The sequence below is a fragment of the Pseudorca crassidens genome, chromosome 13 (genome assembly GCF_039906515.1).
Source record: "Pseudorca crassidens isolate mPseCra1 chromosome 13, mPseCra1.hap1, whole genome shotgun sequence".
Classification (NCBI taxonomy): domain Eukaryota; kingdom Metazoa; phylum Chordata; class Mammalia; order Artiodactyla; family Delphinidae; genus Pseudorca; species Pseudorca crassidens.
The window spans coordinates 57,765,632-57,793,202 of NC_090308.1; the positions used below are offsets into that span (position 1 = coordinate 57,765,632).

Genomic DNA, 27,571 nt, shown 5'->3' on the forward strand with positions numbered 1-27,571 from the left:
AATATTTTAAAGATGATTGGAACAGTCAGTTGTTGGCCGGTATTTTCTAAAAACAGCTAACATTTATTGAGTATTTACCAAATCCCAAATACCGTGCTAGAGTTTATGTTCTGCTGCAGTAAAGAATGAGCTGTACATGGCTACAAAGTATTTGTGCCTATTGAGTTAGGAATCCTTTTTTAATTTGGAGAGTTGCATGAGACTCTTGGCATGTGGAAGGTAAATATTTATTAAATATGCTCTGTCTGATATTTTTTTTTCTCAGACGGTCTGTCAGTTCAAACTGTGGCAGGAATGCTCTACAACCCCTTCTCAGGTTACTGGCATTGGAGTAAAAACACCAGCCTTAATTATGCAGCTCATGCCATGAAATCCAGCATACAGGAACACCCAGCTCCTGCCGAGTTTGCTTTAAAGGAGGAAACAGAAGAGCTCCGAATTGAAACCTCCACCAACTCAGGTGTGCGTGAAGAGCTGAAGAAATGAATTGTTTCTAAGGACTGTAGTAAAATGGCTTGAAAGTCTGATGTTTACAAATACACAAAATATACCATTTGTCTTTTTTTTTTTTTTTTTTTTTGGTACGCGGGCCTCTCACCGCTGTGGCCTCTCCCGTTGCGGAGCACAGGCTCCGGACGCGCAGGCTCAGCGGCCATGGCTAACGGGCCCAGCCGCCCCGTGGCATGTGGGATTCTCCCAGACCGGGGCACGAACCTGTGTCCCCTGCCTTGGCAGGTGGACTCTCTACCACTGCGCCACCAGGGAAGCCCACCATCTGTCTTTTGAGACGGGATCATAAAGAAAAGAAAGTCAATAGAAAGGGCTAAAACCTTAGAAAAAAGCTTTTGTTGTTTCATCTAATAGCTACCTTCAAGGGATTAGTCTATGGATTAAAAAAAGTTTTGATGAGGTGTTATGTGATCTAGGAGTTTAAGTTTCTCAGCCTTTGTTATATAAATAGGGTATACATATTTCACTTCATCTTACAGATTATATGATATTTTTCCCGCATGTATGCACATACATATGTACTGTAATGTTTTAATTTCAGTAAATTTGTATCATCTAGGTTCTTCTTTATTTGTTTTAGTTAAAGGCAGTTATGCTTCTGACTGGTTTTATTTTATACCACTTATATTTAGGAAGATAAAATGTCTTTTTTCCTTTAAATTTTGGTTTTTGGAAAGCAAATTGATTGTTAAATATATACTGGGTTTGGTCAAACATTAGAATCAAGAAATTCAGATTATGTTGGACATTTTTCTCTGTACAGTTCTATAAATGTTTTGTGGTGCCTTTTTTAAGTAGAAAAGATTTTTGAACTCAATTTAAGAGTTTAGTTACGGAAATTTTCTTTTTCGGCTAACATTTTGTAATTAGAGGGACTGACTTGAAATATACTTTCACGCCTCTTGAAGTATGTGATTTTTTTGGCTTTTTCTGAAAGTCCAGAATGTATAAGGACTTTGATAGAGGGTGTTGACCAAATATGAGAAATATAGGTTGAACACCTGTGACTCATATAGAAAGGCAGCTTTTACTTTCTAGCCTTTCTCACCATTTTTTTTTTTTTTTTTGGCTGCACCCCACTGGACCGCCGGGAATTCCCTAGCCTTTCTCACTTTTAAGCTCATAAGCTTTCAGTATTTCTTTGTCAATGCCTGTTGGATTGGGCTCACCACGCAAACAATTCCCAACCATCTTAGCTTATCATTTGCATTCCAGGGAGGAAACTGAAATTTAAAGGGTTAAAAGAAATTTTAACTTCAGTTGCTAATGTCTAATTAGGACACTAAAAATCAGGAGTTCCCACTGGGTTTCATTTAAAAGTTTGATTCTTAGTCTGAATTCTAGTAGTTTTGTTATTAAAGCAAAGCTTCTTCATTCTATCTGTTGGGAAAAAAGAAAAGTGTTGGTATTAATCTAAATGGAAAACCAGAAACTGTAAAACTCTTAGAAGAAAACATAGGTGGAATACTCTGACATAAATTGTAGCAATGTATTTTTGTTTTTTTTTTTGGTCTCCTCAAGCAAAGGAAACAAAAGCAAAAATAAATGAATGGAACCCAATTAAACTTAAAAACTTTTGCACAGCAAAGAAAACCAACAACAAAACAAAAAGACAACGTACTGAATGGGAAAAAGTATTTGCAAATGATATGATTGATAAGGGGTTAATATCCAAAATATATAAACAGCTCATACAACTCAACATCAAAAAAACAACCAGATTAAAAGATAGACAAGGCTTCCCTGGTGGCACAGTGGTTGAAAGTCCGCCTGCCGATGCAGGGGAAACGGGTTCGTGCCCCGGTCTGGGAAGATTCCACATGCCGCAGAGCGGCTGGGCCCGTGAGCCATGGCCGCTGAGCCTGTGCATCCGAAGCCTGTGCTCTGCAACGGGAGAGGCCACAACAGTGAGAGGCCCGTGTACTGCAAAAAAAAAAAAAAAAGATAGATGACCTGAATAGACATTTTTCCAAAGAAGATATACAGATGGCCAACAGGCACATGAAAAGATGCTCAACATCGCTAATCACCAGGGAAATGCAAATCAAAACCACAATGAGGTATCAACTCTCATCTGTCAGAATTGCTATCATCAAAAAGTCTACAAATAACAAGTGTTGGCAAGAATGTGGACAAAAGAGAACCCTTGTACACTGTTGGTGGGCATGTGAATTGGTGCAGCCCCTACAGAAAACAGTATGGAGATTCCTCAAAAAACTAAAAATAGAACTACCATATGACCCAGCAAGTCCACTCCTGAGTATTTATCCAAACAAAACAAAAACAAAAATACTAATTCAAAAAGATATGTGCACCCCAACGTTCATAGCAGCACTATTTACAATTGCCAAGATATGGAGGCAACCTAACTGTCCATCAACAGATGAATGGATAAAGAAGATGTTATTTATATATATGTATTGGGTTGGGCAAAAAGTTCGTTCAGGTTTTTCCACCCGAACAGTTTTTTTTTGCCACCCTAATACACACACACACACACACACACACACACACACAGACAATGGAATACTACTCAGCCACAAAAATAATGAAATTTTGCCATTTGCAACAACATGGATATTGTTGGAGGGTCTTAGATGCTAAGTGAAATAAGACAGAAAGATAAGGTGAAGGGGCAAGATACAAGAGATACGAACTACTATGAATAAAATAAACTACAAGGATATATTGTACAGGGACTTTCCTGGTGGCACAGTGGTTAAGAATCCGCCTGCCAATGCAGGGGAGGTGGGTTCGATTCCTGGTCCAGAAAGATCCCACAGGCCGTGGAACAGTTAAGCCCGTGCACCACACCTACTGAGCCTGCGCTCTAGAGCCCGTGCACCGCAACTACAAAAGCTGGCAAACCTGGAGCCCGTGCTCTGCAACAAGAGAATCCATTGAAATGAGAAGCGCGCGCACCGAAACGAAGAGTAGCCCTTCCTCACCACAACTAGAGAAAGCCCGTGCACAGCAGCGAAAACCCAATGGAGCCAAAAATAAATTAAAAAGTTAAAAAAAAAACGATTAATCTAAGGACTGTGTAATGAAATTGATTAAAAAGCAGCCCCCAAGGGGCATTTATTTTAGAAAGAACACTCTTTCAATTATTAAAAATATACATTGTTAAGTGATGGAAATTCAGTATGATTCAGTAATAGCCCTATTAGGTAGGGACTACCGTCCACTCCATTTCACAGAGATGTTAAATGTATTCAGCCTCTCACAAGTAGTAAGATGCAGACCCAGGCAGTCTGATTGCTGAGCTTGTGCACGTCACCACTTTGATACTTGTACCTAGTATCTGTACCATCATATGGTCATCGTGGTAGAATAACCACACACAACTGGATTATTATCACGTATGTGAATTGTCTGTATGCAAGGTAGCACCTTCAAAAGCATTTAAATCAAACAGCATCACAAAATCTAGAGTCTGGGCTATTTGCCTCAGTTCTCTTAGAGCTTCATTGCCTTTCTATGACTGTAACAATTACATGCTACTGATGGCAACTTAATAAAATGCTTTAAAGACCCCAAATAAAATTATAGCCTTACTTTCTATTATAGTTACAGGTTTTACTATTGTATTAATTATAAATTGAAGAGAAGTATTGAATTCAAGTACTACACAACAAAAATATCTCAGTCAAGCAAAAAAGTAAAAAATTTTGACATCATTTGAAATGTCTTTTTGACGTGTGCTAGGGACACTCAACGAGGGCTTCTGTGCTACCGTTGACCTGGAATACACAATATTGAGAGGCATCAAGTAAAGATTTAGAGAGACTGCTCGGTAACGAGGCATAGGAGTAAGTCATGCTTACTGGAAATATTTTTTAAACCTGGATTGGCAAGGTCCCTGCAATTCTGTAAAACATATTTGTATAATTACAGGCTTACAGACATTGATCCAAAAATCTACGAATCCTAAGAAAATGTCAATGGAGAAATAAAGACGGAAACGAAACCAAATGAAAGTGTTAGAACAGTCAACACATAATTGCTTTTATTAACTTACAATGCGACTTTATTAGAAGGGAGATTCTTACTTGACTATTACTAATGAGATGCAAATGACATGCAAGTCTTCTCTGTATCAAAAAAAAAAAAAAAAAAAAAAGCCAAAAATCCTGACACTGATGGTTTGCATGAAAATCAAGCAAAAGAATTTATTGTGAGATCAATAAACCTCTTGTATCCCAGCAAGAAAAGGATGCAGCACATATAAACGAGCCACTGTCTAGGAACTAAAAGCCACCAGTTGGAGCCAAAGGAAGAAAATATGTTCTCAAGATGATGTGAACAGATCTGAGAATGGGGGTGGAGAGTTACAAAGTAAATATGGACACGAGATGTTTCCACTCTGATAGATTTGATTTTGTTTCCCGTTGATAGATGGGACCCAACAGACATAAAGTCACTGACATCATGTAAGATCTGCACATGTCTTTCTGACTCTAAAACAGGCTCTGTATCTGGGGTCCTGATATAGGCTTCTGAGGTTCTAGGAGGCCCCTGAAATAGGGAACAAAGTTTTGCGTGTGTGTGTATTTTTCTGCCGAGAATGTCCCATAGCTTTCATCAGAGTCTCAAAAGTTTCATGATCCCCAAAAAAGGTTAAAGGAGACTATAGCTAAAGTACTGCAGTAGGGAAATATAGTCTTTACTTGACAGAATATGTCAGGAAAAGAAAAATACGGTCACTCTGTCTTCTGCTTATATTTTGTAAAAGTGAACATGAAGGGTGTCACTAGCTGTGAAAGGTGAAAACTGGATCATGATTTAAATTGCCTCTTTTTGGTCATTCTTTTGATATTAAATTGAAGAGACATTCTGGGATTCCGTTTTTAGACTTAGTTTTGTCAGGATGGGATGGTAGAAGTCTAGATTAATTAACAATCAGATTTATGCAACGTTTAAAGAATTTCAACTCATTAAAAAAAAGGATTGATTTTATTATTTATGTATTTATTTATTTTTTGGTCGCGCCCTTGGCAGTGAAAGCACAGAGTCCTAACCACTGGACCGCCAGGGAATTCCCAAAAGATTTATTTTAAATAGAGATAAATAGTTGGATTAGCCACCTAGGTAGCAGGCTAGGTGGGTGGATGGATGAGAAATACGCAACCCAATGTTATCAAAGAGCCTAAGGGAACTGCCTTGTGCGGTGGGATGTCCCAGCAGCTCTCCTCATCTTCATCTGCCCCCATCCTCACACACACCACCAGGTAGCACCCAGACTCACCGCATAGTAACGAGGGCTCTGCGCTCTCAGGCCTCTGGTTGTTTACCTGAGCACCCACAGACCTGGCAGTTTTGCTCTCGTTTTTCCCTGAGAACCAATCAATGGATGCTGAACCTTAACTCTTCCAGAGGCAAATCTCTCCGTGCTCTTGAGATGACATCTTCCTCTGAGATCAATCAGTTCAGGCCCAGGTGACTGGCACTCTACAGACCTGCTGGGGCCAAATGTTTTTGACACTTTTGTAGCCTTATAAGGATCCCTGCAATCCCTAGTCGTTGCCCAAGATTCAGACACCCACACTGATTCTTTTCTATAATCTCTCCCTAAGACTGTTTCTTGAATTTGTCTTCCCTGACTCAACCTCCCACTTCTCCCTTCTACACTTTTCTGCTGTGACCTCTATAAGCACCAGTTCATGATTTATCAACTACCCTACTTCTCAAGTCTGCCTTGAAGTTTCCTTTACTTTCTACCTTAACTGAAACCTGGCTTTCCTCTGAGGATTTGATTTCACCTGCAGCCATTCTGAGAGGAAGTTTCATATTGTCTATGAACCTCAGAGTTGCGAGATGGGATTTGAGTCCTTTTCACTCACTGCCATTACTCTTTTTTCTTTTTTTCTGCTTTTTAAAAATTCTTTTACAGAGGTGGGCTCATACTACATATGAGGTTTTATAAATGTACTGTTTCAAATTTATTTATTTATTTTAGGCCCCGCCATGTGGCATGTGGCACCTGGTTCCCTGACCAGGGGTTAAACCCGCACACCCTGCATTGGGAGTGCAGAGTCTTAACCGCTGGACCATCAGGAAAGTCCCATTACTCTTTTTTTTAATATTTATTCATTTATTTGGCTGTGCCAGGTCTTAGTTGCGGCATGTGGGATCTTTAGTTGCAGCATGCGAACTCTTAGTTGTGCATGTGGGGTGTAGTTCCTTGACCAGGGGTCAAACATGGGCCCCCTGCATTGGGAGCGAGGAGTCTTAGCCACTGGACCACTGCCATTACTGCCATTACTCTTGAATAAAAGCTCTCATGTCTCCAAGCCTCAAGTCTAGCTCTCCTAACCTCTACTCCCTGTTTATTGCCAAACTCCACTTCTGGCCACAACCCTCAATCACAGTGTCTTTGTTCTTACCTAAGTCCTCCCAGCTTCCTGAGTAACTCCAACGTCTATGTGGATGGTTTGTGCATTACCTCATCAGCAACAGAACCTTGTCTCTAGAGACTTCTACCATACCTTTATGGTCAACACCTGAGGTTACCTAAGAACATCTGAAGCCATAGATTGGAACATCCCACTCAGAGGAGAAGGCCTCTTTGAAACTATGATAGAAAACCAAGAAGCCATAGAAGAAAAAATTGAAAAATAGCAAGCTGGGGAAAATGTTTGCAAACTAATTTACAGAAAAAGAATTCTCTTTCTCAATTAGGACCTCATATAAATCAATGAAAAATACTAATAACCCAGTGAAGAAAATGAACAGTTCATAGAAAAGTCAATACAAATGCATCTTTCAAAAAAAATGTACTCAACCTCACACATAATAAGAAACACAAATTTAAAACTACGAGACTGCTTTCTCATTGACAATTAGGAAGGATCAAAATATTTAAGAATATGTGTGGTTAGGCTATGTATGAGAAAAGAGACACTTTCAAAACACTGTCAAAACTAAGAGTGTGTATTGCTCTTTATGGAGAACAATATGGCAACATCTATCACAATTACAATGCATGGCTCTTTTGACCCAGAAATTCCATATATATATATATATATATATATATATATATGTATGTATCTGTGGTATTCTATGAAGAAAGAAAGAAAGAAAGGAAGGAAGGAAGAAAGAAAAACGAAGAAAGAAAAAGAAAGAGAATGAGAAAGAAAGAAAGAAAGAGAAAGAGAAAGAAAGAAAAAGAAGCTTGGAAGTTCTATGTTTACGATAAAAAAGAAAGTAAGGTGCAGGACAGGCAGTTAAATGATACAATTTGTGTAAAAATAAATAGGAAATGCTTTTATAATGCATAGAATATCTCTGGGAATAAACACAGAAGCTGATGGTTGTATTTGTCTCCGGGGAGGGGTCTGGGGAACAGTTAGGAGGAGACTGTATCCTTTAGCGTCCCAGCAGGAAACTGAAGGCACATGCAAACTGGATATTTTGAGGACCATTTAATAAAAGGACTATTTACAAAAATGCAGAACCCCAGCTCTAGCAACAGCAGGAAGCCATTGCCAGCCCTCTGGCTGAAGGAGAAATGTGTGGACTTAGTTCCTGAAACCTACAGAGGGAGCCACGTGAAGAGAGACACAGCATGGGGCAACTCTGCAGGAAAAGATACTAAGGATTTGTCATCCCTTCCTTACTCCCCTCCGGTCCTCTGATCTCCATCACAGGCAAGCTCCACGACGGCAGCTTGGGTACCCACAACCGCTGCTGTCCTTCACGAAGGTCAGCATCTGGGGCAAGGAGCAGGTTGCATCCGGAGGCGACATTGGTGTGTGTGTGGGGATATCTGGGTAGAAATTGACTTTTCATTGCATTCTTCTCTGTAGCTTTTGAATTTTGTACTGTGTTTATGTATTAATATCAAAAATAATGCATGTGATCCCTTTTTAAAAAGAATGGAGAAATATTTATTCCCCTCTCTGACGATCAACCTTTGCTTCCTCCTTTCACAGCCAAATTCATTGTGGGTGTTTTCTGCACTTACTATCCCACCTTCATTTTTCAAGCCTGGCTTCTGACCCCCTGACACTTGAAAGTGCTCGCCTGCCAAGGTCAGTAATGTCTACGCTGCTGGGCTAAATTATTTTACTTGACTTGTTAGGAGCATATGATGCAATTGATCCCATCTCACACTTTCTTGAGACGCCCTCTTCCCTTGGCTTCTGCGGCCCTACACCTGTCCGGCTTCCCTCGTGGCCTCTCTTTTCTTCTCAGTTTCCTGGTTGGTCCTATCTTCCTCTGGCCATCCTCTAACTGTGGCGTTCTCAGGGCTCTGTCCTTGGCCCCTGTCTCTTCTCACTTAGCATTCACCCTCACATTCTCATGTCTACCCTTTAATGACCCCCACCTGTCTCATTCCCAGGCCCAAAGCTCTTTTCTAAACCCACACATTCTGTTGCCATCGGGCATCTCCATTTAGGCATTCAATAGGCTGTTAGGGGTTGAACTGTGTCCCCCTAAAATCCATATGTTGAAGTCCTAATCGTCCAGTACCTAAAAATGTGACTGTATTTGGAGGTAGTGCCTTCAAAGGGATAATTAAGGTAAAATGAGGTCATTAGGGTGGTTGTAATCCAATATGACTGATGCCCTTAGATAAAGAGGAGATTAGGACACAAACGTACAGAGCAAAGACCATGTAAAGACACAGGGAGAAGATGGCCATTAACAAGCTAAGGAGAGAGGCCTTAGAAGAAATCAACCCTGACAACAGCTTGATCTCAGACATCTAGCCTCCAGAACTGTGAGGAAATAAATTTCTGTTATTTAAGCCACCCAGTCTGTGGTACTTTGTTAGAGCAGCCCTAGCACACTAATGCACTGCCCAAGCTAAAAATCTTCCAAACCCTTTCATGACCCACCTTCTTAATTGCCCCTCACTTATCTGAGCCTGGTTATTATTTGAATATCTTTTCTTAGCATCAAGTCAATCTTCAGGAAATGTTTTCTGAGTGTTGCATACTGATTAATAAAATGCCCAAGTCCAGTGGATCAGAAAGTAGATAGGCAAAGTCACCTTATGGTGACAACAAGCTTCCAGCTATAATGTTGGATATCTGGGTAGGGGAGTATTAGATCTCTTCTCCACAAATCAAGCCAAGAAAGCAGAAGCTTTACAGTAAAATTCAGGGTAACATTTTCAAGTAAACTTTATTTTTTGAATAATACAGAGATATTTTAATAAAATAACATTAAATTTCATTATATAAAACCAGCAATAATGCTAACATCACATCCACCTTTTTAAAAAATATTTATTTGGTTGCTCTGGGTCTTAGTTATGGGAGGCAGGCTTCTTATTTGTGGCAGGCAGGCTCCTTAGTTGTGGTTCCAGGGCTCCTTAGTTGTGGCATGTATGTGGGATCTAGTTCCCTGACCAGGGATCGAACCTGGGCCCCCTGCATGGGGAGCATGGAGTCTTATCCACTGCGCCACCAATGAACCCCACATCCACTTATTACTACAAGAGCAGGATCTTAAATCTCTTAAGCTATATTTTGAAGCATGAAGTATAACATTCTTGTGAAAATGTTGTCCAGGATAAAAGAAACTTATAAAATATTTTATTCACTTGTTTATGCTCTTTGTGTTGGTTCCTGAAAAAAGGTGCCATGATGTCACTACTCCCCCAGGATACTCCGTCTTCTCCCTCTTCTCCATCTAAGGCCCTACCCCACCTCTCCTGCCCCATGGCTTCCGCCCTCAGCTCCTAGAACTTGAGCATCAGATCAGCTTCTCATAAGGCATATGCATTATTCTCTGTTCTAATTGCTTTTCTTGAGTCTTGATTCATTTTCTTTCCATTTCTGATTCTACTGCTGCCCCAACCCTTTTATCTGTGTGTCTAGTGTCCAGACTCAGCAAGAATGGTGACTTAATTGGGTTGGTTAGGAACCATCCAACATGGGGTTCTGTCTCTTTGGGGCAGAGTTTTTGTTTTCTTTTTTCTTGTGTGCTTCATTTTTTTCTTTTTAAAACATCTTTATTGGAGTATAATTGCTTTACAATGGTGTGTTAGTTTCTGCTTTATAACAAAGTGAATCAGCTATATGTATACATATATCCCCATATCTCCCCCCTCCTGCATCTCCCTCCCACCCTCCCTATCCCACCCCTCTGGGTGGACACAAAGCACCGAGCTGAACTCCCTGTGCTATGCAGCTGCTTCCCATTAACGAGCTGTTTTACACTGGGTAGTGTATATATGTACATGCCACTCTGGGGCAGAGTTTTTTTTGTTTTGTTTTGTTTTGTTTTGTGGTACGCAGGCCTCTCACTGTTGTGGCCTCTCCCGTGCGGAGCACAGGCTCCGGATGCACAGGCTCAGTGGCCATGGCTCACACGCCCAGCCGCTCCACGGCATGTGGGATCTTCCCGGACCAGGGCACGAACCCGTGTCTCCTGCATCGGCGGGCGGACTCTCAACCACTGCACCACCAGGGAAGCCCTGGGGCAGAGTTTTTGATGCCCCTCATAAGCTAGTGTTCTAGACCACTGATAATCAAAGTGTGGTGTGGCCTCACCTGGAAGCTTGTTAGAAATGCAGAATCTCAGACCTCACCCCAGAACTCCTGAGTCAGAATTTGCATGTGAACAAGATCCCCAGTGATTTGTATACACAGTAATGTTCGAGAAACACTGATCTAATTGTCCCTTTTGATCATTGTGGCAGATTCTCAGATGATACGTATACAAAGTTTGGGAAGCACTGATTTATTTGTCCCTTGTCATATCATTATGGCCAGGCTGCAGAGTGACATGACACAGGCATAGCAATATCTGCGTAAAGGAACGGCCTAAATCTACCTTTCTCAAAAGGTGATAGCATAACAGGCAGGCGTTTGAGGCTTTGTAGTCATTGGATTTAGACGTGGTTCAGAAGACTGAGCCACAGACCGATGGCCTAAAGAAGAAATACCATAGACAGCACTCCAGCACTGGTACCTGGGATGAGAGCCATTGTAGGTGGTGGAAAGCCCAAAGGGCTGCTGGTGTGGGACACATGGGGTTTGAATCCTGGCTCTATCATTACCTAGCTCTGGGACTTGAGCTTGTTAACTTACCTCTGAGTAAACTGAGCCTCAGTTTTCTCATTTGTAAAATAGGGATGCCAATAGTTATTTAACACAGATTGTTTTGGCGAGTTACTGAAAAATGTATCATCACTAGACAGACAGGTGTTCAATAAATATTAGCCCCTTCCTTTTTTTTTTTTTCTCTTGTAATACCTCAATAGTTAGTAAAACAAGGTTCTTGAAAAAATAAAAATAACAAGATGCCTCTAGCTTGGAGCTAATGTCATGGTTATGACGCCAAGGCTTTCAGAATTGGCTGTGGTGGTGGTAGGGGTGGAGTAAAGACGCTCACTCTGGCTCCCCAGGTCTTCATACAATCTCACTAGGTCCTCATGGCTGGACCTAGACACTCAGGCCAATAATTAGGTACAAACGGATATTCTTTAAATACTGGCTCAACATTTAAATGGAGCATAGGCGGATGCCATGGGGGAAGAACAATGGAGGATCCCTGGTGCCAGTGCTTCTTGCCCCCTCCCTGTACAGAGCCTTTAGTTCGGATCCCAAACCTGTCCACTCTGCTTCCTATGCGGCCTCCTGCTCTCTCTCCCCGGAAGACAGTCTGGTGACCACCTCTGTCTCTCCAGCAGGCCCTTGGGTTCCACTCCTTGCAACCTGCCCGTGGAAGTTTCACTTCCAACCGCATGCTCTGCTTCTTGCTGAGAGGTCTGCAGGGGTGTTTGAGACCCCTCATGTGCTGGTGCTTGGGCGCCAGCCTGGCTGCCCTTATCTGGTGGGGGCTGGCACCGCGCCCCACGTTATTAGCTGTATGACCAAACTCATTGCCTGTTCTAAGGAGCTGGGGCGGCAGGGGAAGTAGAAGGGCGTGTCCCCCTTCACTCCAATGTCGGCTCTCTCACGCAAACGCGTGGAGGCTTCCTATATCCATCCTTTAACCTTAAGAGTAATAACCGCCGCCCCCCCCCCACCCCGCCACTTGAATTTTTTTTCCGTTCCTTCAAACGATTTTAAACTATCCATGCTCTTGCTAAAATTTGTGTGTACATCATACACTTGTATGAAGCACATAGGAACTATTAAAAATGATGTTAAAGGGAAGAAAATTGATCACACAAACACACACATCCACGTTTGACAGATTTTCTGCACCGAAAAGGAAAGGAAAAACAACAGCAACACCCCACATTCCCTGAGTTCCCTGGTAATGATTTCCAAGGGGAAAGACTAGGACTTGGGCTGCGTCTGTCGGAGGGGAAATCGCTCTAGAGTACATTTTTGTTGTTATTTATCAAACCAGACATCCCTCCGTGGGCACGCTGCCGAAACTTAGGTAACTGTGTAATGTGATAAGTGTTTTTATGAGTTATGCAAAGACACAGCGCTTTCCTGACGGCCGGAGCAACGTAATTCGCGACCTTGTCCGGGCCCCGGTTCCCGGCTCGCGCTGGGCGGTGTCTCTGCCCGAGCTCCGCGCGGCCGCAGGTGAGTCCTGCGCGCGCCCCGCTCTCGCGCCTGCGGGAGGGGCTGGAGCGGAGGCGGAGGACTGGCCGGGGGTGGCGGTGGGGGACGGAGATCCGGGCCCGACTGCAGCTTCCTCCGGGGGGAGCCGCATTTCCAGCCACGTCCGCAGCCCTGCCCTCGCGCGCCGAGCCGTTCCCGGCCGTGCCGCCTGGAGGCGCGGAGCCCGCCCGGCTCGCCCAGCCCTGCAGCTCCGGCCGGGGCGGAGGCCGCCGGACCGCGGAGATGCGGGGCGGGGGCAGGGCGCGGGGTAGGTGACTTTATCCCGCCTCTGTTTCCCTGCCCCAGGGAGCAATGACATCACGCGGCCTTCTCCCGGCGCCGACACAAAGAGCGGCGCGGAGAGGCCGCTGCGGGGGGAGCCGGCGGCCGCCGCTGCCGCCCCGGGCCCCGGGGCCCCGCCGGCCAGGCCCGCCGCCCGCGGCCCGCGCCCTCCCTCTTCCTCCGCCGCCGCCTCGGTCGCTGCCGCCCGCGCCGCCCGCACCGCCAGTGCGCCGCTGAGCCAGCGCCCGGCCGCGCCGGCCCCTTCCCATGCGGGCGGCGCGGGCCCTGGGAGGGGCGCCCGCAGCCAGCCGCGCAGCATGCACTGGGGGGTTGGCTTTGCCTCGTCCAGGCCGTGCGTGGTGGATCTGAGCTGGAACCAGAGCGTCTCCTTCTTCGGCTGGTGGGCCGGGTCCGAGGAGCCCTTCTCCTTTTATGGGGACATCATCGCTTTCCCTTTGCAGGATTACGGTGGGATCATGGCAGGGCTGGGCTCCGATCCCTGGTGGAAGAAAACCCTTTACTTGACCGGGGGAGCTTTGCTGGCCGCAGCTGCGTATCTGCTCCACGAACTCCTGGTCATTAGGTGAGCCGGAGAGAGGGCCCCGCGCAGGGGCGCAGAGAGGGACACCTGGCCAGGGCAGGGTTGGCGCGAGAGGGGACCCGTGCCAGCCCCTCGGTCACAACGCCCAAACGCCCGAGTCCTGTCCTTCCCTTTCGCCAGAGGCAGTCCGTGGTCACCTGGCCGTGAGGGGCAGTTTGGAGTTGACAGGAGAATTAAACTGGTACTGGGAGGGAAAAACACTTGTCTCCCTATCATTCGGTGCTAAACGCAAACATTCTCCGGGCTGTTATGGAGCATAATAGTCTGATCTTAACTGCAGTGTGTTTGCAACAATAGAATTAGGTCCTGCAGAAATACTAAGTTATATTTTTATGCAATGCCCTATTTGTTTATAGATGATAATGCTGGGATATTAACCACTAACCTTATCTTTTACTTAAAGGTTAGTTCTCCACTGTCCGTCCCCAAGTGTCAACATCATCAAAAGGCTGAAATTGCAAAAGCTTCAGAGACCTCCGGGTCCCTGTTAGGGATGCACAGCGGAGTGTGCAATTTTGATGCAGCCTTAACCCGGTTATGTGCTAATCTGGTATCTAAAGCTAAGCACCAGCTTCAGGTTTAAATACCATTGTTGTGCGAACAGGAGGAGATCCAGAGGACTGAACTAGCACATGGGCCTGCATGGGAGTTGCCCCAGGCCCTAAACAGTTGCCTCTGCCGCCTGCCGCAGAATGTTTACAGGATTGACTTGGAAATACCAGAAAATGGAGGCCCCTGCTGTTGGTACATCCAGCCGGACACGAGATCTTTGTTTGAGTAGAATAACGCCATAGGCTGCCAGGACCAGTGGTTTGGCTAATTGATATGCCAGTTTACGGTTAAAATTTTCATGTGTTTGAGCCCTCTGTCACTGGGGGGAGGACCAGCAAAGAGCAGTTTTCAATAGCTCAGAATGTCCCTCTTGGCCAATATTTTCTAAAGAGTGAGAAAATGTGTCTTCATGTCTTCTTCCCATGGGGGAATCCTACACAATAGGTTTATAAACAAAGACAGTGGTAGGTGACCTTTAACAGGCCTGCAGGGATTCCAAGAGGACACTGTAGCAGCCTAACAGGTATTTTGAATATTTTTAGTCTCCGAGAGAGTGGAAATCATTTAGGTCTGGGGAAATGTATTGTCTTTCATAATTGGGAAGTTTTATTTTAAGCTTATCATTGAATTCTCTCACTTAGCACAGTGTCTTGAATCTAGTTGAACCAAATTAAAAAAATTAAGGGAATTATTTCTCTAGATTATTTTGTATATTTTCCAGTTTTAGAACTCTATTTCAAGCTAGGTTTCAAGCCATATGGAAAACGAAAACATTTGTGCAGTGCTTGAAATGGTAACCCAGTTGTTCTGAAATTCATATTCCAGTCCAAAGCCTTTGGAGGATTCCGAACCATGTGGCTTCTCACCAGTCTTCCACTTTGAGGAGGGAGTGAGGCACAGCTTTACAGGACTGAATCTCAAACTTGCTTAAATGACCTTGCAGAAATGGGGAGGTGGGCGGGGGAGCTCAGAGTTGACCTTGGGAGCAGGCCACGCCCTGGTAGGTGTGGTCTCTGCGCCCAGAAGAGCCCCTTGCCCACTTGGACACTTATTTGAAAAAGTGTTTTTAATCCTTGGTTTATTCACTTTTGTTTCTTGACAGATGTTTACACTGAGTTGGGAAACCCTGTTGTAATGCAAATAATAAACAAATGGCTGCCTGTTTTTGAGCCCTTAATAGGTGGCTCTGCTTAGAAGTGCTTTACCTATGTGATTGCATTTAACCTTCGCAACTGCCAACTGCCTTTGAATGCTTGATCTCCATTTCTTAGTTGAGGAAATTCAGGCTGAGAGAGGTTAAGCAATTCACCCAAGATCCCTTAGTAAGAGTAGTAGGATCCAGATTCAAATCTGAGAATGTGTGTCTGCGGAGCCCACACTTCTACTACTTTCTCCTAACAAGTACCAATTCTGGAATAAGTTTTGATGGCGGAGAGGAAGCGAACTGGGGCATTGCTCAGGGAAGACAAGTCTGTAGCACAGACCTGAGTTTTTGACAACCGCTAGGGGCACAGAGGGAATAGGGGAAGAAGACCAAGGAAAATGTGGCGCTGGGATTTGCAGCTACACGATAGAGACCTTCACTTGATGGGACATCTAAGTTTCAATTGTTTGTGTAGTTTAGGCAAAACACAAAACAATCTGAAATACGTGGGATGGAAAATCCATCTTGAAATGGCTGAGTTCACTGGCAATCATATTCTTCACCACAGTACTTGGATTTCCTGCTGCGTAGACTTAACCTTAATCTATGGGTACATCTCCAGAGTGGAAAGTAAAGTTGCCAGGTAAGAATTATTTAGGAAGTTTAATTAATGAGTATAATAACCAAAGTAGGTATTTTGGATTTTACTCATATTTTTCCCATCACAGTATTTTTAAAGAAATAGAGTCCCAGCCCTTTACTTTATCCTCCCCTAGTGGAGAGAGCCTTGCAGATCTCTTTAATTCAGTCCAGCATTTGGAAATCTGTTGTTGTTTGTAAATTGAATGACCCAGGAATGACTTGTTACCCATAGCTTGTTTGTACTTTAGGCACATGGGCTCAGCCTGCCCTAGAAAACTTAGGGAATCAGAGCAGCCCATGGGTCATGTGATCTCTATAAACTAACAGCCCATCGGCCGTACACAGAGGCATGGTCATCTGTGATATCCTTCACCATGGGCGTAGGGGTTAGTCTTGCTGCTTGACAGGTGTTCTCTTAGACAGTCCTCACTATAAGGGCACTTTATAAAATGTAGCTGTCCAGATTACCTGCTCCTCTGGTCTTAAATTACAGAGAGAGCTTCCTGACCTGGAGGGAGGGCTCTAGAGCCAGATTGGGTTCAAATTCACTCTGCCTTTAACCAACCATGTAACCTTGGACCTGAGAGTAAGCTTGGTTACTCAGTTTTCTCATCTGTGAGATGGAAATAATAATAGTAGCCTTCCTCACAGAGGTGATTGCATGAGTTAACACATGTGAAATGCTTAGCCAGAGTTCGACGTTATAGTAAGCATTCAATAAAAGATGGCCATCATTAATTATTACAGACTTTCATCAGAAAGTTCCAGGCTTGCGTGGTCTGAGTCAAGCCAGCTACTTTAATAAAATTAACTGAGGTATTGCCCACTTTCGTTGTAGTCGAAGTGCTTAAGAGCTTGGGAACTAGCGTTATTAACAACTTGATCTTAAATTGGTATTCCTTGGGCAAGTTATTTAACCTCTCTGAGCTTCAGTTTCCTTGTCTACTGTAAAATATAAGTATGATATAATATTCTAAATTTAAACTGTAGCAATATCCGCTCTGTAGTGGTACTATCAGAATGAAATAATTTAATATGTATGATGTACACAAAGTCATTGGCATATGCTGGTCACATCCATTCTTATTATGACATGGCCCAAGTTAACCATCAGAATTAGATTGTTCTGGCTAGTGGAGCAGGGGATTTTACATTTATCTCCTCTCTTTCAGTTCTTAAATTTTTTGCCTGACTAATTTACATGAAATTACCACTCTGAGTTGAATTACTTGACTGGACAAAGTCAGTTAATTGTCAAAGCTACAGTTTGCACTTTTTAGAAACATAGTCTAAGTGGCATCTTAATTTTAGTATCTGACCTCCCAAACATTTCATCTAAGTGAAAACCTTTGTTTTATAACAAGTATTGTCAGAAGGCAGCAAATATTTTTATTCTTTTGACTAGTATTTTCAAAATTAGTCATTCTTAACTCTAAGTGGAAAGGGCGCTCCGGTGGTAAACTTCTCCAAAAGAGTGTGTTTTACTGAATGGAGTTTCTGCAGGAAGTGGGCATCGTTGTGATGATGATATGAAGAGCTTGCCCTTGCTTGCTTGGGTAGAAGGAAATGTGGGATTACGCTAGGAACAGTGTGAAGGAACCAGAGGCTTAGGGAAGGCCAAGGGGGAAGAGTAAGGTTTATCTGACTGGGAAATGGTTGGGTAGAGTGAAAGATGGAAGTTGCAAAAGGTTCCCAAATGTGGTGTATGAGTGCCACTGTGTGGAATGAGATTTTTTAGTTTAAGGGGATAAGACCATGTCTCTTTGAATGAGAATAAAGTCCACCACTTAATGCTTGATAACTCACCAAATGTTTACAGAAATTATCTTATTTAGTTCTCGCGATAATTGAGGCAGAATTGGTACTGTCCTCACTTTCCAAATGAGAGAGGAGGAGAGGTCTTGGGTGACGTGGCCGATAGGAAGTAGGGCTTGCACTTGACCCCAGGTATCCATAAGTGGTATCCAGCGTTTGATCTCCTACGCGGTGGCTATTGAAAAACTCTACCAGGGAAGTCCTCACCACCCAGAAAAGTAGCCAAAGGAAAAGATAGATGTGTGGCTGAGACAGAAGAAAGGGAAAAGGCAGGGGTACTGGGATATATGCTGTGTGGTGAAAGTGGGGAACCTGTGAAGGTAGAGGGGAAGAGAGCACCAGAAGCCAGGTTCCTCAGCACCACAGGTGAAAGGTCAGGTGAGGGCATGGAGAGTTTGGAAGAGGGACCAGAATATACAGAGCCTCAGATTCCCTGCAGACTTGAGTCATGGCAGAGCAAATCTGCACTGTTATTCCGAGGTCCTGTGGATGAATGGACTGTTTCATGGTACAGCCTCGTGGTCAAGAACATAGGCTCTGACTACATGGTTTAGTCCAAGTTCTGCTGTTTACTAGTAATGGCACTTTGGGCAAGTTTATTCGCTGTGCCTCAGTTTCCTTATCTGCAAAACATGGATAACAGTAGCACCTACCTCAAAAGGTTATTGTGAAGATTAAATGAGATAATACCCGTGAAGCCCTCAGAACAATGCCTGATGCACAGTAAGCACAGAATATCTCTTTTTAGCCATCCAACTTGTCCCTGGCAGGTAGACATAGCTAGCTGGAGAAGAGGTGGACCTATACCAGAAAGTACACATCCTGCCCATAGGCCACAGGTACCAGAAAGAGGTTGACATGTTATTCTCCTGAGCCCTTGCAGTTATGGTAATAGCAGAGTTTGTGAGGTTCTCTTGTGTGTTGACCAAGCTTTCCCCCTCTAAGTGCTTGTTGGTGAGGTAAGCCCCTGTGACAAACAGACCTGCTTGTCCATTGAGGAGCTCCAGCCCAGCAGGGGCCTCTAAGGAACTAAGGGAACTGCATGTGTAACACGTGGATTATTCTTTTTTTTCTGTTTTGGTTTTGACAGGAAACAGCAAGAGATTGACTCCAAAGATGCTATTATTTTGCATCAGTTTGCAAGACCTAACAATGGTGTCCCCAGTTTATCTCCTTTCTGTTTGAAAATGGAAACTTATTTAAGGATGGCTGACTTACCCTATCAGGTACTTTTGTGCAAATATGTTTTATCCTCGTGGCAGCAATATTGGCTAGGGGGGGAAGTACTTAATCTCACAGGGTGGGAAGGGCTCGCTCTTGGTGCCGGAGGGGTGGGTATGAAAACAGTGGTGCCCAGTCCTTAGTAGATACTTAGGAGACTTGATCCCAGTCTGTTGATTTTTTACATCCGATTTAACGAGTGATCACAAGGGTCTGGGCTTTCGCAGTGTTCAAGGCCATGTTATTTTTTTCCTGACATAGAGTATTCTTTGGTTAATAGTTTGGCCTACTGGGAACCTATAAGTAAAGGTGAGCCTGACATGGTTCTTTCCTTTAGGTTTCTATTTGTTGGAAGCATTATATTTATCTCTAATGAATCCTGGGGACAAACGTCCAGCAGGCCACCAAAGAGATATTTGTAGATTTTGTGAGAGTTTTTCCTACTGCTTCATTGTTCTGTTTGGGTGACTTTCAGGGAAGCACTTGCTCATTTCAGCCTTAGAGAGGGAACAGAGGAATGAATGCATTTAAAATATAAATTTTTCTCTGAGTAATGCTTGAGCTGTGTCTCACAAATTTGACAGGTTGTGTTTTCATTGTCATTCAATTATATTTTAAAAAATATTCCCTTATGTTTTTCTTTTTCACCTAAGTTCTAGTCATAGGCATTAAAAAAAACTTTGATTTTTGTTATTGTTTTTGAATTTTGTGGTCAAAGCAGGTAGTCTTTGTGATATTAATTCCTTGGAATTCACTGACATTTTAGCCTAGTGTATGGTTACTTGTTTATAAATGTTGGAAATAGAATCATATTCCCTGGGAGTAGAGCTCTCGCTTTATCTACTTGTTTGAGCATGTTTAGTGTATTGTTTAGACCTGTTATATCTCTGTTTTTTTTTTTATTTAGTTTTTTAAATTAAAAAAATTATTTTATTTTATTTATTTATTTTTGGCTGCATTGGGTCTTCATTGCTGCACGCGGGCTTTCTCTAGTTGTGGCGAGCGGGGGCTACTCTTCGTTGCAGTGTGTGGGCTTCTTATTGCGGTGGCTTCTCTTGTTGTGGAGCACGGGCTCTAGGCGTGCAGGCTCAGTAGTTGTGGCGCACAGGCTTAGTTGCTCCACAGCATGTGGGACCTTCCTGAACCAGGGCTTGAACCCGTGTCCCCTGCATTGGCAGGCGGATTCTTAACCACTACGCCACCAGGGAAGCTCCTCTATTTTTTGTCTGCCTCTTCTAACAGTTTCTGGAATGATTGGGTTGAAATATTCAAGTGTATTTGTTGATTTCTCTCTTTTCCTGTCATTCTGTCAGTTCTTGCTTTAGGTAAGAGTATGTATCTATTCGAGGTTATATTGTTAGGTCCACATACTATGAAAGATCACATCTTTTACTGCTTTATTTCTTTTTCTGGTATATATACCCATCTCTGTCCCTTATGATTTTTTTAACCTTGAATTCTATATTATCAGATATTCAGATCGATTCTCTAGCTTTCTTTTGGTTCATATTTGTTTGGGATATCTTTCTTCATCCTCTTTCTCTATTATTATTACTTTTTTTTTGTATTTGTCTCTTGTAGGCAATGTTATTAGTTAACCAATCGGAGAGTCCTTAATTGGTGAGTTTAATCCATTTCACTTGCAATGATTATTTTATTAGGACATATTTCTAACATGTTATTTAATACTTTTCTCCTTACTATACTTTGTTTTTTATTTTATCTCATTTCCTGCTTTCTAATAGGTAAAAATGTTTTCTTGTTATTTAAAAACAAATTCTATTTTTGTTGTTATGGCGGTTGCTCTTAAGATCCAAATTTGTGTTTATTTATCCCCACTCACTTCTTATATGGGTCAAAATCTGTGCTTTCCCTCTAATACTACAAGTCTGTTAGTAGATTTGCGTGAACCTTGGGTCTCTTTCTTCCCAGGGCTTATCCCAGGTGTGTTGCTGTTATCTGATATTTTAATTCTGGAATTTTGGAAATCCTTTCTCTTTTTATGGTCCTTTTTTTAGGCCAGAAAACTTACCAAGTTATTTGACTAGCTTTATTTCCCATATATCTTATCCTACAGGATTTATTTATCTTTTTTATACGAGTACTTCCTTGATGAATATTTTGAATGAGCCTTTATGGGGCAAACTTGCAGTGGCTTTGCATGCCCAAGAACATCTTTATTATGCGCACATTTGATACTTCTGTGTCCAGAGTTCGTTTCCTTCAGTGCTTTGAAAATATTACTCCATTGTCATTTTGGTTTGCTGTTGCTATTGAAAAGTCTGATGTTAATCTGGATCTTTTTCTTTCTCTCTGGAAGCTTTTAGAATTCACATTGAATCTCAACATTCTTTTCTTTTTTTTTTAATCTCAACATTCTTAAGTGTCATCATAACTGGCTTGGTGTGGGTCTTCATGTATCTTGTTTGGTCCTTTATAAACTCTTTTCACCTGAAGTCTTTAATCTCTTTTTGATTCTAAGAAATTATCAATGTTCTTCACGTTTCATTTTTTTAAAAAAATTATTTTTTATTTTTTTAATTAATTTATTTTTGGCTGCATGGGGCCTTTGTCGCTGCTCACGGGCTTTCTCTAGTTGCAGTGAGCAGGGGCTTCTCATTGCGGTGGCTTCTCTTGTCGCAGAGCATGGGCTCTAGGTGCGCGGGCTTCAGAAGTTGTGGCACGCGGGCTCAGTCGTTGTGGCTCGCGGGCTCTAGAGTGCAGGCTCAGTAGTTGTGGCGCATGGGCTTAGTTGCTCCGCGGCATGTGGGATCTTCCCGGACCAGGGCTTGAACCCGTGTCCCCTGCATTGGCAGGTGGACTCTTAACCACTGCGCCACCAGGGAAGCCCTCCTTTTCTTTTTTGTTTGTTTGTTTCTCCTTCTTCTTTTCTATTCCTGATTATCTGGATCCTGGAATCTCTGCTATTATTTTATGTGTTTCTGAACCTATCTCTTTATTCTTTTCTTCTTCCTTCTTGGAGAATTCGTCTTTCTGAGCTTCCATTGCATCCCTCTGTTCTCTTCTTGTATCCATCCTATTATTTATCTCATCCATTGTGTTTAACTTCTACATTTTTCTTCTTAACATTTTCCCTTGGTTTGTATTACAATCTCTTCCTTTATCCCTTGGAGGATATTTCTTATGCTAATTAAATTTTTCGGTCTGTCCCAATCATTCTGCCTCATGTTGTATATATTATCTGTTGCCCTTCTCTTACAGTAACTGTACCCCTCAGGTGTCTAGTTATTTTGGTTTGAGGTCTCCTTTTACCAGGGATGTCAGCTTCCCTGCCCAGGAATTTGCACTGGGCAAAGGCTAAAGCTTAGGACACAGGTTGTGTACCTCTGAAGGAGTTTAAGAAAAGTAAGGAGGTGAGCCCCAGGCATCCCCACACCACTGTGGTTCCTCCAGTATGCTGCCACTCCTCCAAATGGCTCCCACTGGTCAGAGGTTCACCTTTAAGCTCTTACAAAGAAGCAGCATAGGGAGGGGTGGTCTTCTTAGCAGGAAGCAGAGAAGCTGGGAGGTTGGAGGGGGAAGGTTCCTCACCCAGCCAGGGTTTTGGCACCCTGCTAATGATATTACCCCCCAAGTCCTGCCTCCCCATGGCCTGTGCTTTCTGAGCTGGTTTCTGTACAGAAGAGGGCATGGGTGTGGCAGTGATGCTCCTAAGGCAGTGCTGGGACAGTTGAATGACATGCTTAGCTTGGTAAGTTGTCCTCTGGGAATATGACACTGAATCTGGACTTCAGTTAAGGGATCTGACAGGCATGAGGTGTTTGGAGAACAGAAAAAGGGTCTTTATGACGGGGAACTGGAATGCAAGGGGTCAGTCTGGACAGAGAAGCAGGGAGATTATTCAGGACTTTCTAAGCCAGCAATGGAGGAGAAAATAGCAAAAGACCAGACAAGGCTTGAATCATCTACATACATTGGATCGGATTTGAGAGATCCTTGTTCAGCTCGGTGTTGGCTGTCAGCACTTGAAGATGTGTGTTACTGAGGGACTCACGTTGAGGGAAGAGACTGCTCCCTGCGGCTGCCTGTCTCTGGGCCATTGTCACTCCCCACCAGATCGCTGCATTTAGCTAGGACAGCTTTGGGGCAGTTAGGGCCCCAAACCTGAGTTTCGTGCTCTGCAGCCTCTGGTGGCTTTCTGGATCTCCTGTGCCTCCCACCCTTGCTGAAGTCCTCTTGCAGTTGGCAGCGGCTGCAGCAGCTGCCAGGCTGTGGTGCCCTTTCCTTTCTTGCCTTCAAGCCATCAAGCACTGATTGCCCCAGCCTTGTCTCTGCCAGCAGCCTGACACCTCTGGTCATGTTTCAGAGCATGTTGCTGCACGGTTACGCAGTAACGGTTACGCAGTAACGGTTACGCAGTAACGGTTACGCAGTAACGGTTACGCAGTAACGGTTACGCAGTAACGGTTACGCAGTAACGGTTACGCAGTAACGGTTACGCAGTAACGGTGCATATACTGCTTTTAGTTAGTATAACTGGAACAACTGATACATGCCTTGCTATGAAGCCTGGAGAGGCTTTCGAGAAGGGGACTGCTTACCCCCTTCCAAAATTAGTATTTCTTGTTAAGTATATTTTTTAGGAAAGGAGTGTTTTTTCTTCTGTGAGGTCTCTATGGAAAATAGACGAAGGGAGTGTTCAGCGGGGTAGGTAACAGGAAAATGGTTCTATGGCTTAGAAAGGGATGCCCTGAGTCCCCGGGGAGGGCAGCGGGGGGTGGGGGTGGAGGAGGGACGATGCCTTGAGACCCGTGTGCCGTCAGCGAGGGTTTGTGTGCATGTAGGTGGTTCCTGGGAAGTGCTGGTGGGGCTCATTGCTTGGAGGATCAGTAGAGAGGTATTCTGTCATAGACCCAGGGAGCTCTACCCTCTTCCCCTCCTGTGTCCTGTACCTTTTAAAAAAAAGATTAAAATATCATCTTCCTAAGAGCACGACTTTAAGTACCGTTGTTTTTTTTTGTTTTTTTTTTTTTGTGGTACGCGGGCCTCTCCCTGTTGTGGCCTCTCTCGTTGGGGAGCACAGGCTCCGGACGCGCAGGCTCAGCGGCCATGGCTCACGGGCCCAGCCGCTCCGCGGCATGTGGGATCCTCCCGGACCGGGGCACGAACCCGTGTCCCCTGCATCGGCAGGCGGACTCTCAACCAATGCGCCACCAGGGAAGCTCAAGAGCACGACTTTATATTTGAAGCTTTTTTATTTTTTAACATAAATGAGATGGATATGAGTATTTGATGACCATTAGTGGGAACTCACAAGGGTTTTCTTAAAAAGCCTGTTGTGTTGGTTACAGTTATTATCTTTTTAAAATCAGAATATAAATATTGGTGGGTCAATTTTTAGAACTTTTCATTTTGTTATAATTATAGATTCATAGGAAGTTGCGAAAAGTGTACAAGGAGTCCTGCAGATATGGCTAATTTTTTTTCAAACTAAAAATGGATTTACTGTTTCTTTGTTTTTTTCCTGATTACATATAGATGACATAAGGTCCTTATAAGAATTTCAAACACTACAGAAAAGTGTAAGGGGAAAATGAAAATCGCCTGACATTCTACTAGCAGGAGATTATCATCACTAACTCTTCCGACCATCTTTCCATACTTGTCTTTAGACATACATACATAAAGACATGGTTTGCCGTAACTGGTTGTAAAAGAAGCATGTATTTGACACAGTCATTCTTTTTAAATACGAGAAATAGAAAAGAAGGAAAATGGCTCCTTTGGAACTCTCTGCTTTGGCTCTTAGCCCTAACTTCTTTTTTTAAAAAATTTATTTATTTATTTAATGTTTGAATTTTATTTTATTTATTTTTTTATACAGCAGGTTCTTATTAGTCATCCATTTTATACACATCAGTGTATACATGTCAATCCCAATCTCCCAATTCAACACACCACCATCCCCACCCCCCCGCGGTTCTCCCCTCTTGGTGTCCATACATTTGTTCTCTACATCTGTGTCTCAATTTCTGCCCTGCAAACCTGTTCATCTGTACCATTTTTCTAGGTTCCACATATATGCGTTAATATACGATATTTGTTTTTCTTTTTCTGACTTACTTTACTCTGTATGACAGTCTCTAGATCCATCCACGTCTCAACAAATGACCCAGTAACGTTCCTTTTTAAGGATGAGTAATATTCCATTGTATATATGTATCACATCTTCTTTATCCATTTGTTGATGGGCATTTAGATTGCTTCCATGACCTGGCTATTGTAAATAGTGCTGCAGTGAACATTGGGGTGCATGTGTCTTTTTGAATTATGGTTTTCTCAGGGTATATGCCCAGTAGTGGGATTACTGGGTCATATGGTAGTTCTATTTTTGTTTTTTAAGGAACTTCCATACTGTTCTCCATAGTGGCTGTGTCAATTTACATTCCCACCAACAGTGCAAGAGGGTTCCCTTTTCTCCACACCCTCTCCAGCGTTTGTTGTTTGTAGATTTTCTGATGATACCCATTCTAATTGGTGTGAGGTGATACCTCATAGTAGTTTTGATTTGCATTTCTCTAATGATTAGTGATGTTGAGCAGCTTTTCATGTGCTTTTTGGCCATCTGTATGTCTTCTTTGGAGAAATGTCTATTTAGGTCTTCTGCCCATGTTTGGATTAGGTTGTTTGTTCTTTTAATATTGAGCTGCATGAGCTGTTTATATATTTTGGAGATTAATCCTTTGTCTGTTGATTGGTTTGCAAATATTTTCTCCCATTCTGAGGGTTGTCTTTTCATCTTGTTTATGGTTTCCTTTGCTGTGCAAAAGCTTTGAAGTTTCATTAGGTCCCATTTGTTTATTTTTGTTTTTATTTCCATTACTCTAGGAGATGGATCAAAAAAGATCTTGCTATGGTTTATGTCAAAGAGTGTTCTTCCTATGTTTTCCTTTAAGAGTTTTATAGTGTCTGGTCTTACATTTAGGTCTCTAATCCATTTTGAGTTTATTTTTGTGTATGGTGTTAGGGAGTGTTCTAATTTCATGCTTTTAAATGTAGTTGTCCAGTTTTCCCAGCACCACTTATTGAAGAGACTGTCTTTTCTCCATTGTATATCCTTGCCTCCTTTGTCACAGATTAGTTGACCATAGGTGCATGGGTTTATCTCTGGGCTTTCTAACTTGTTCCATTGATCTATGTTTTTGTTTTTGTGCCAGTACTATATTGTCTTGATTACTGTAGCTTTATAGTATAGTCTGAAGTCAGGGCGTCTGATTTCTCCAGCTCTGTTTTCTTCCCTCAAGACTGCTTCGGCTATTCGGGGTCTTTTATGTCTCCATACAAATTTTAAGATTTTTTTGTTCTAGTTCTGTAAAAAATGCCATTGGTAATTTGATAGGGATTGCATTGAGTCTGTAGATTGCTTTGGGTAGTATAGTCATTTTCACAATATTGATTTTTCCAATCCAAGAACATGGTATATCTCTCCATCTGTTGGTATCATCTTTAATTTCTTTCATCAGTGTCTTACAGTTTTCTGCATACAGGTCTTTTGTCTCCCGAGGTAGGTTTATTCCAAGGTATTTTATTGTTTTTGTTGCAATGGTAAATGGGAGTGTTTCCTTAATTTCTCTTTTAGATTTTTCATCATTAGTGTAAAGGAATGCAAGAGATTTCTGTGCATGAATTTTTTTTTTTTTTTTGCAGTACGCAGGCCTCTTACTGTTGTGGCTTCTCCCGTTGCAGAGCACAGGCTCCGGACGTGCAGGCTTAGCGGCCATGGCTCACAGGCCTAGCCGCTCTGCGGCATGTGGGATCTTCCCGGACCGGGGCACGAACCCGTGTCCCCTGCATCGGCAGGCGGACTCTCAGCAACTGTGCCACCAGGGAAGCCCCTGTGCATTAATTTTGTATCCTGAAACTTTACCAGAATCATTGATTAGCTCTAGTAGTTTTCTGGTGGCATCTTTAGGATGCTCTATATATAGTATCATGTCAAATGGAAACAGTGACAGTTTTACTTCTTCTTTTCCAATTTGTATTCCTTTTATTTCTTTTTCTTCTCTGATTGCCGTGGGTAGGACTTCCAAAACTATGTTGAATAATAGTGGCAAGAGTGGACATCCTTGTCTTGTTCCTGATCTTAGAGGAAATGCTTTCAGTTTTTCACCATTGAGAATGATGTTTGCTGTGGGTTTGTCGTATATGGCCTTTAATATGTTGAGGTAGGTTCCCTCTATGCCCACTTTCTGGAGAGTTTTTATCATAAATGGGTGTTGAATTTTGTCAAAAACTTTTTCTGCATCTATTGAGATGATCATATGG

General features: G+C 42.9%; 2 protein-coding genes across 12 annotated transcripts in view; both read left to right on the forward strand.

The window, feature by feature from the left end:
- COQ3 (coenzyme Q3, methyltransferase) overlaps positions 1-8,543 on the forward strand; it is a 31,134-nt gene extending 22,591 nt beyond the window's left edge. The window contains exons 8-10 of one of the 5 annotated variants that reach the window (XM_067702510.1): positions 266-460; positions 4,219-4,322; positions 4,408-5,469. In XM_067702510.1, the coding sequence (XP_067558611.1) occupies positions 266-460; positions 4,219-4,286 (263 nt within the window). In that variant the 3' untranslated portion in view covers positions 4,287-4,322; positions 4,408-5,469. Of the gene's footprint in view, positions 1-265; positions 461-4,218; positions 5,470-6,910; positions 8,389-8,444 lie in introns of those variants that run through there. The other 4 variants (XM_067702508.1, XM_067702511.1, XM_067702512.1 and 1 more) reach the window with 4 other exon arrangements.
- A 4,208-nt stretch (positions 8,544-12,751) lies between these two features.
- Positions 12,752-27,571, forward strand: part of FAXC (failed axon connections homolog, metaxin like GST domain containing) — an 83,880-nt gene continuing 69,060 nt past the window's right edge. The window contains exons 1-4 of one of the 7 annotated variants that reach the window (XM_067702516.1): positions 12,870-13,010; positions 13,772-13,893; positions 16,083-16,250; positions 19,155-19,290. In XM_067702516.1, coding sequence (XP_067558617.1) covers positions 13,787-13,893; positions 16,083-16,250; positions 19,155-19,290 — 411 coding nt within the window. In that variant the 5' untranslated portion in view covers positions 12,870-13,010; positions 13,772-13,786. Of the gene's footprint in view, positions 13,297-13,565; positions 13,894-16,082; positions 16,251-19,154; positions 19,291-27,571 lie in introns of those variants that run through there. The other 6 variants (XM_067702515.1, XM_067702519.1, XM_067702518.1 and 3 more) reach the window with 6 other exon arrangements.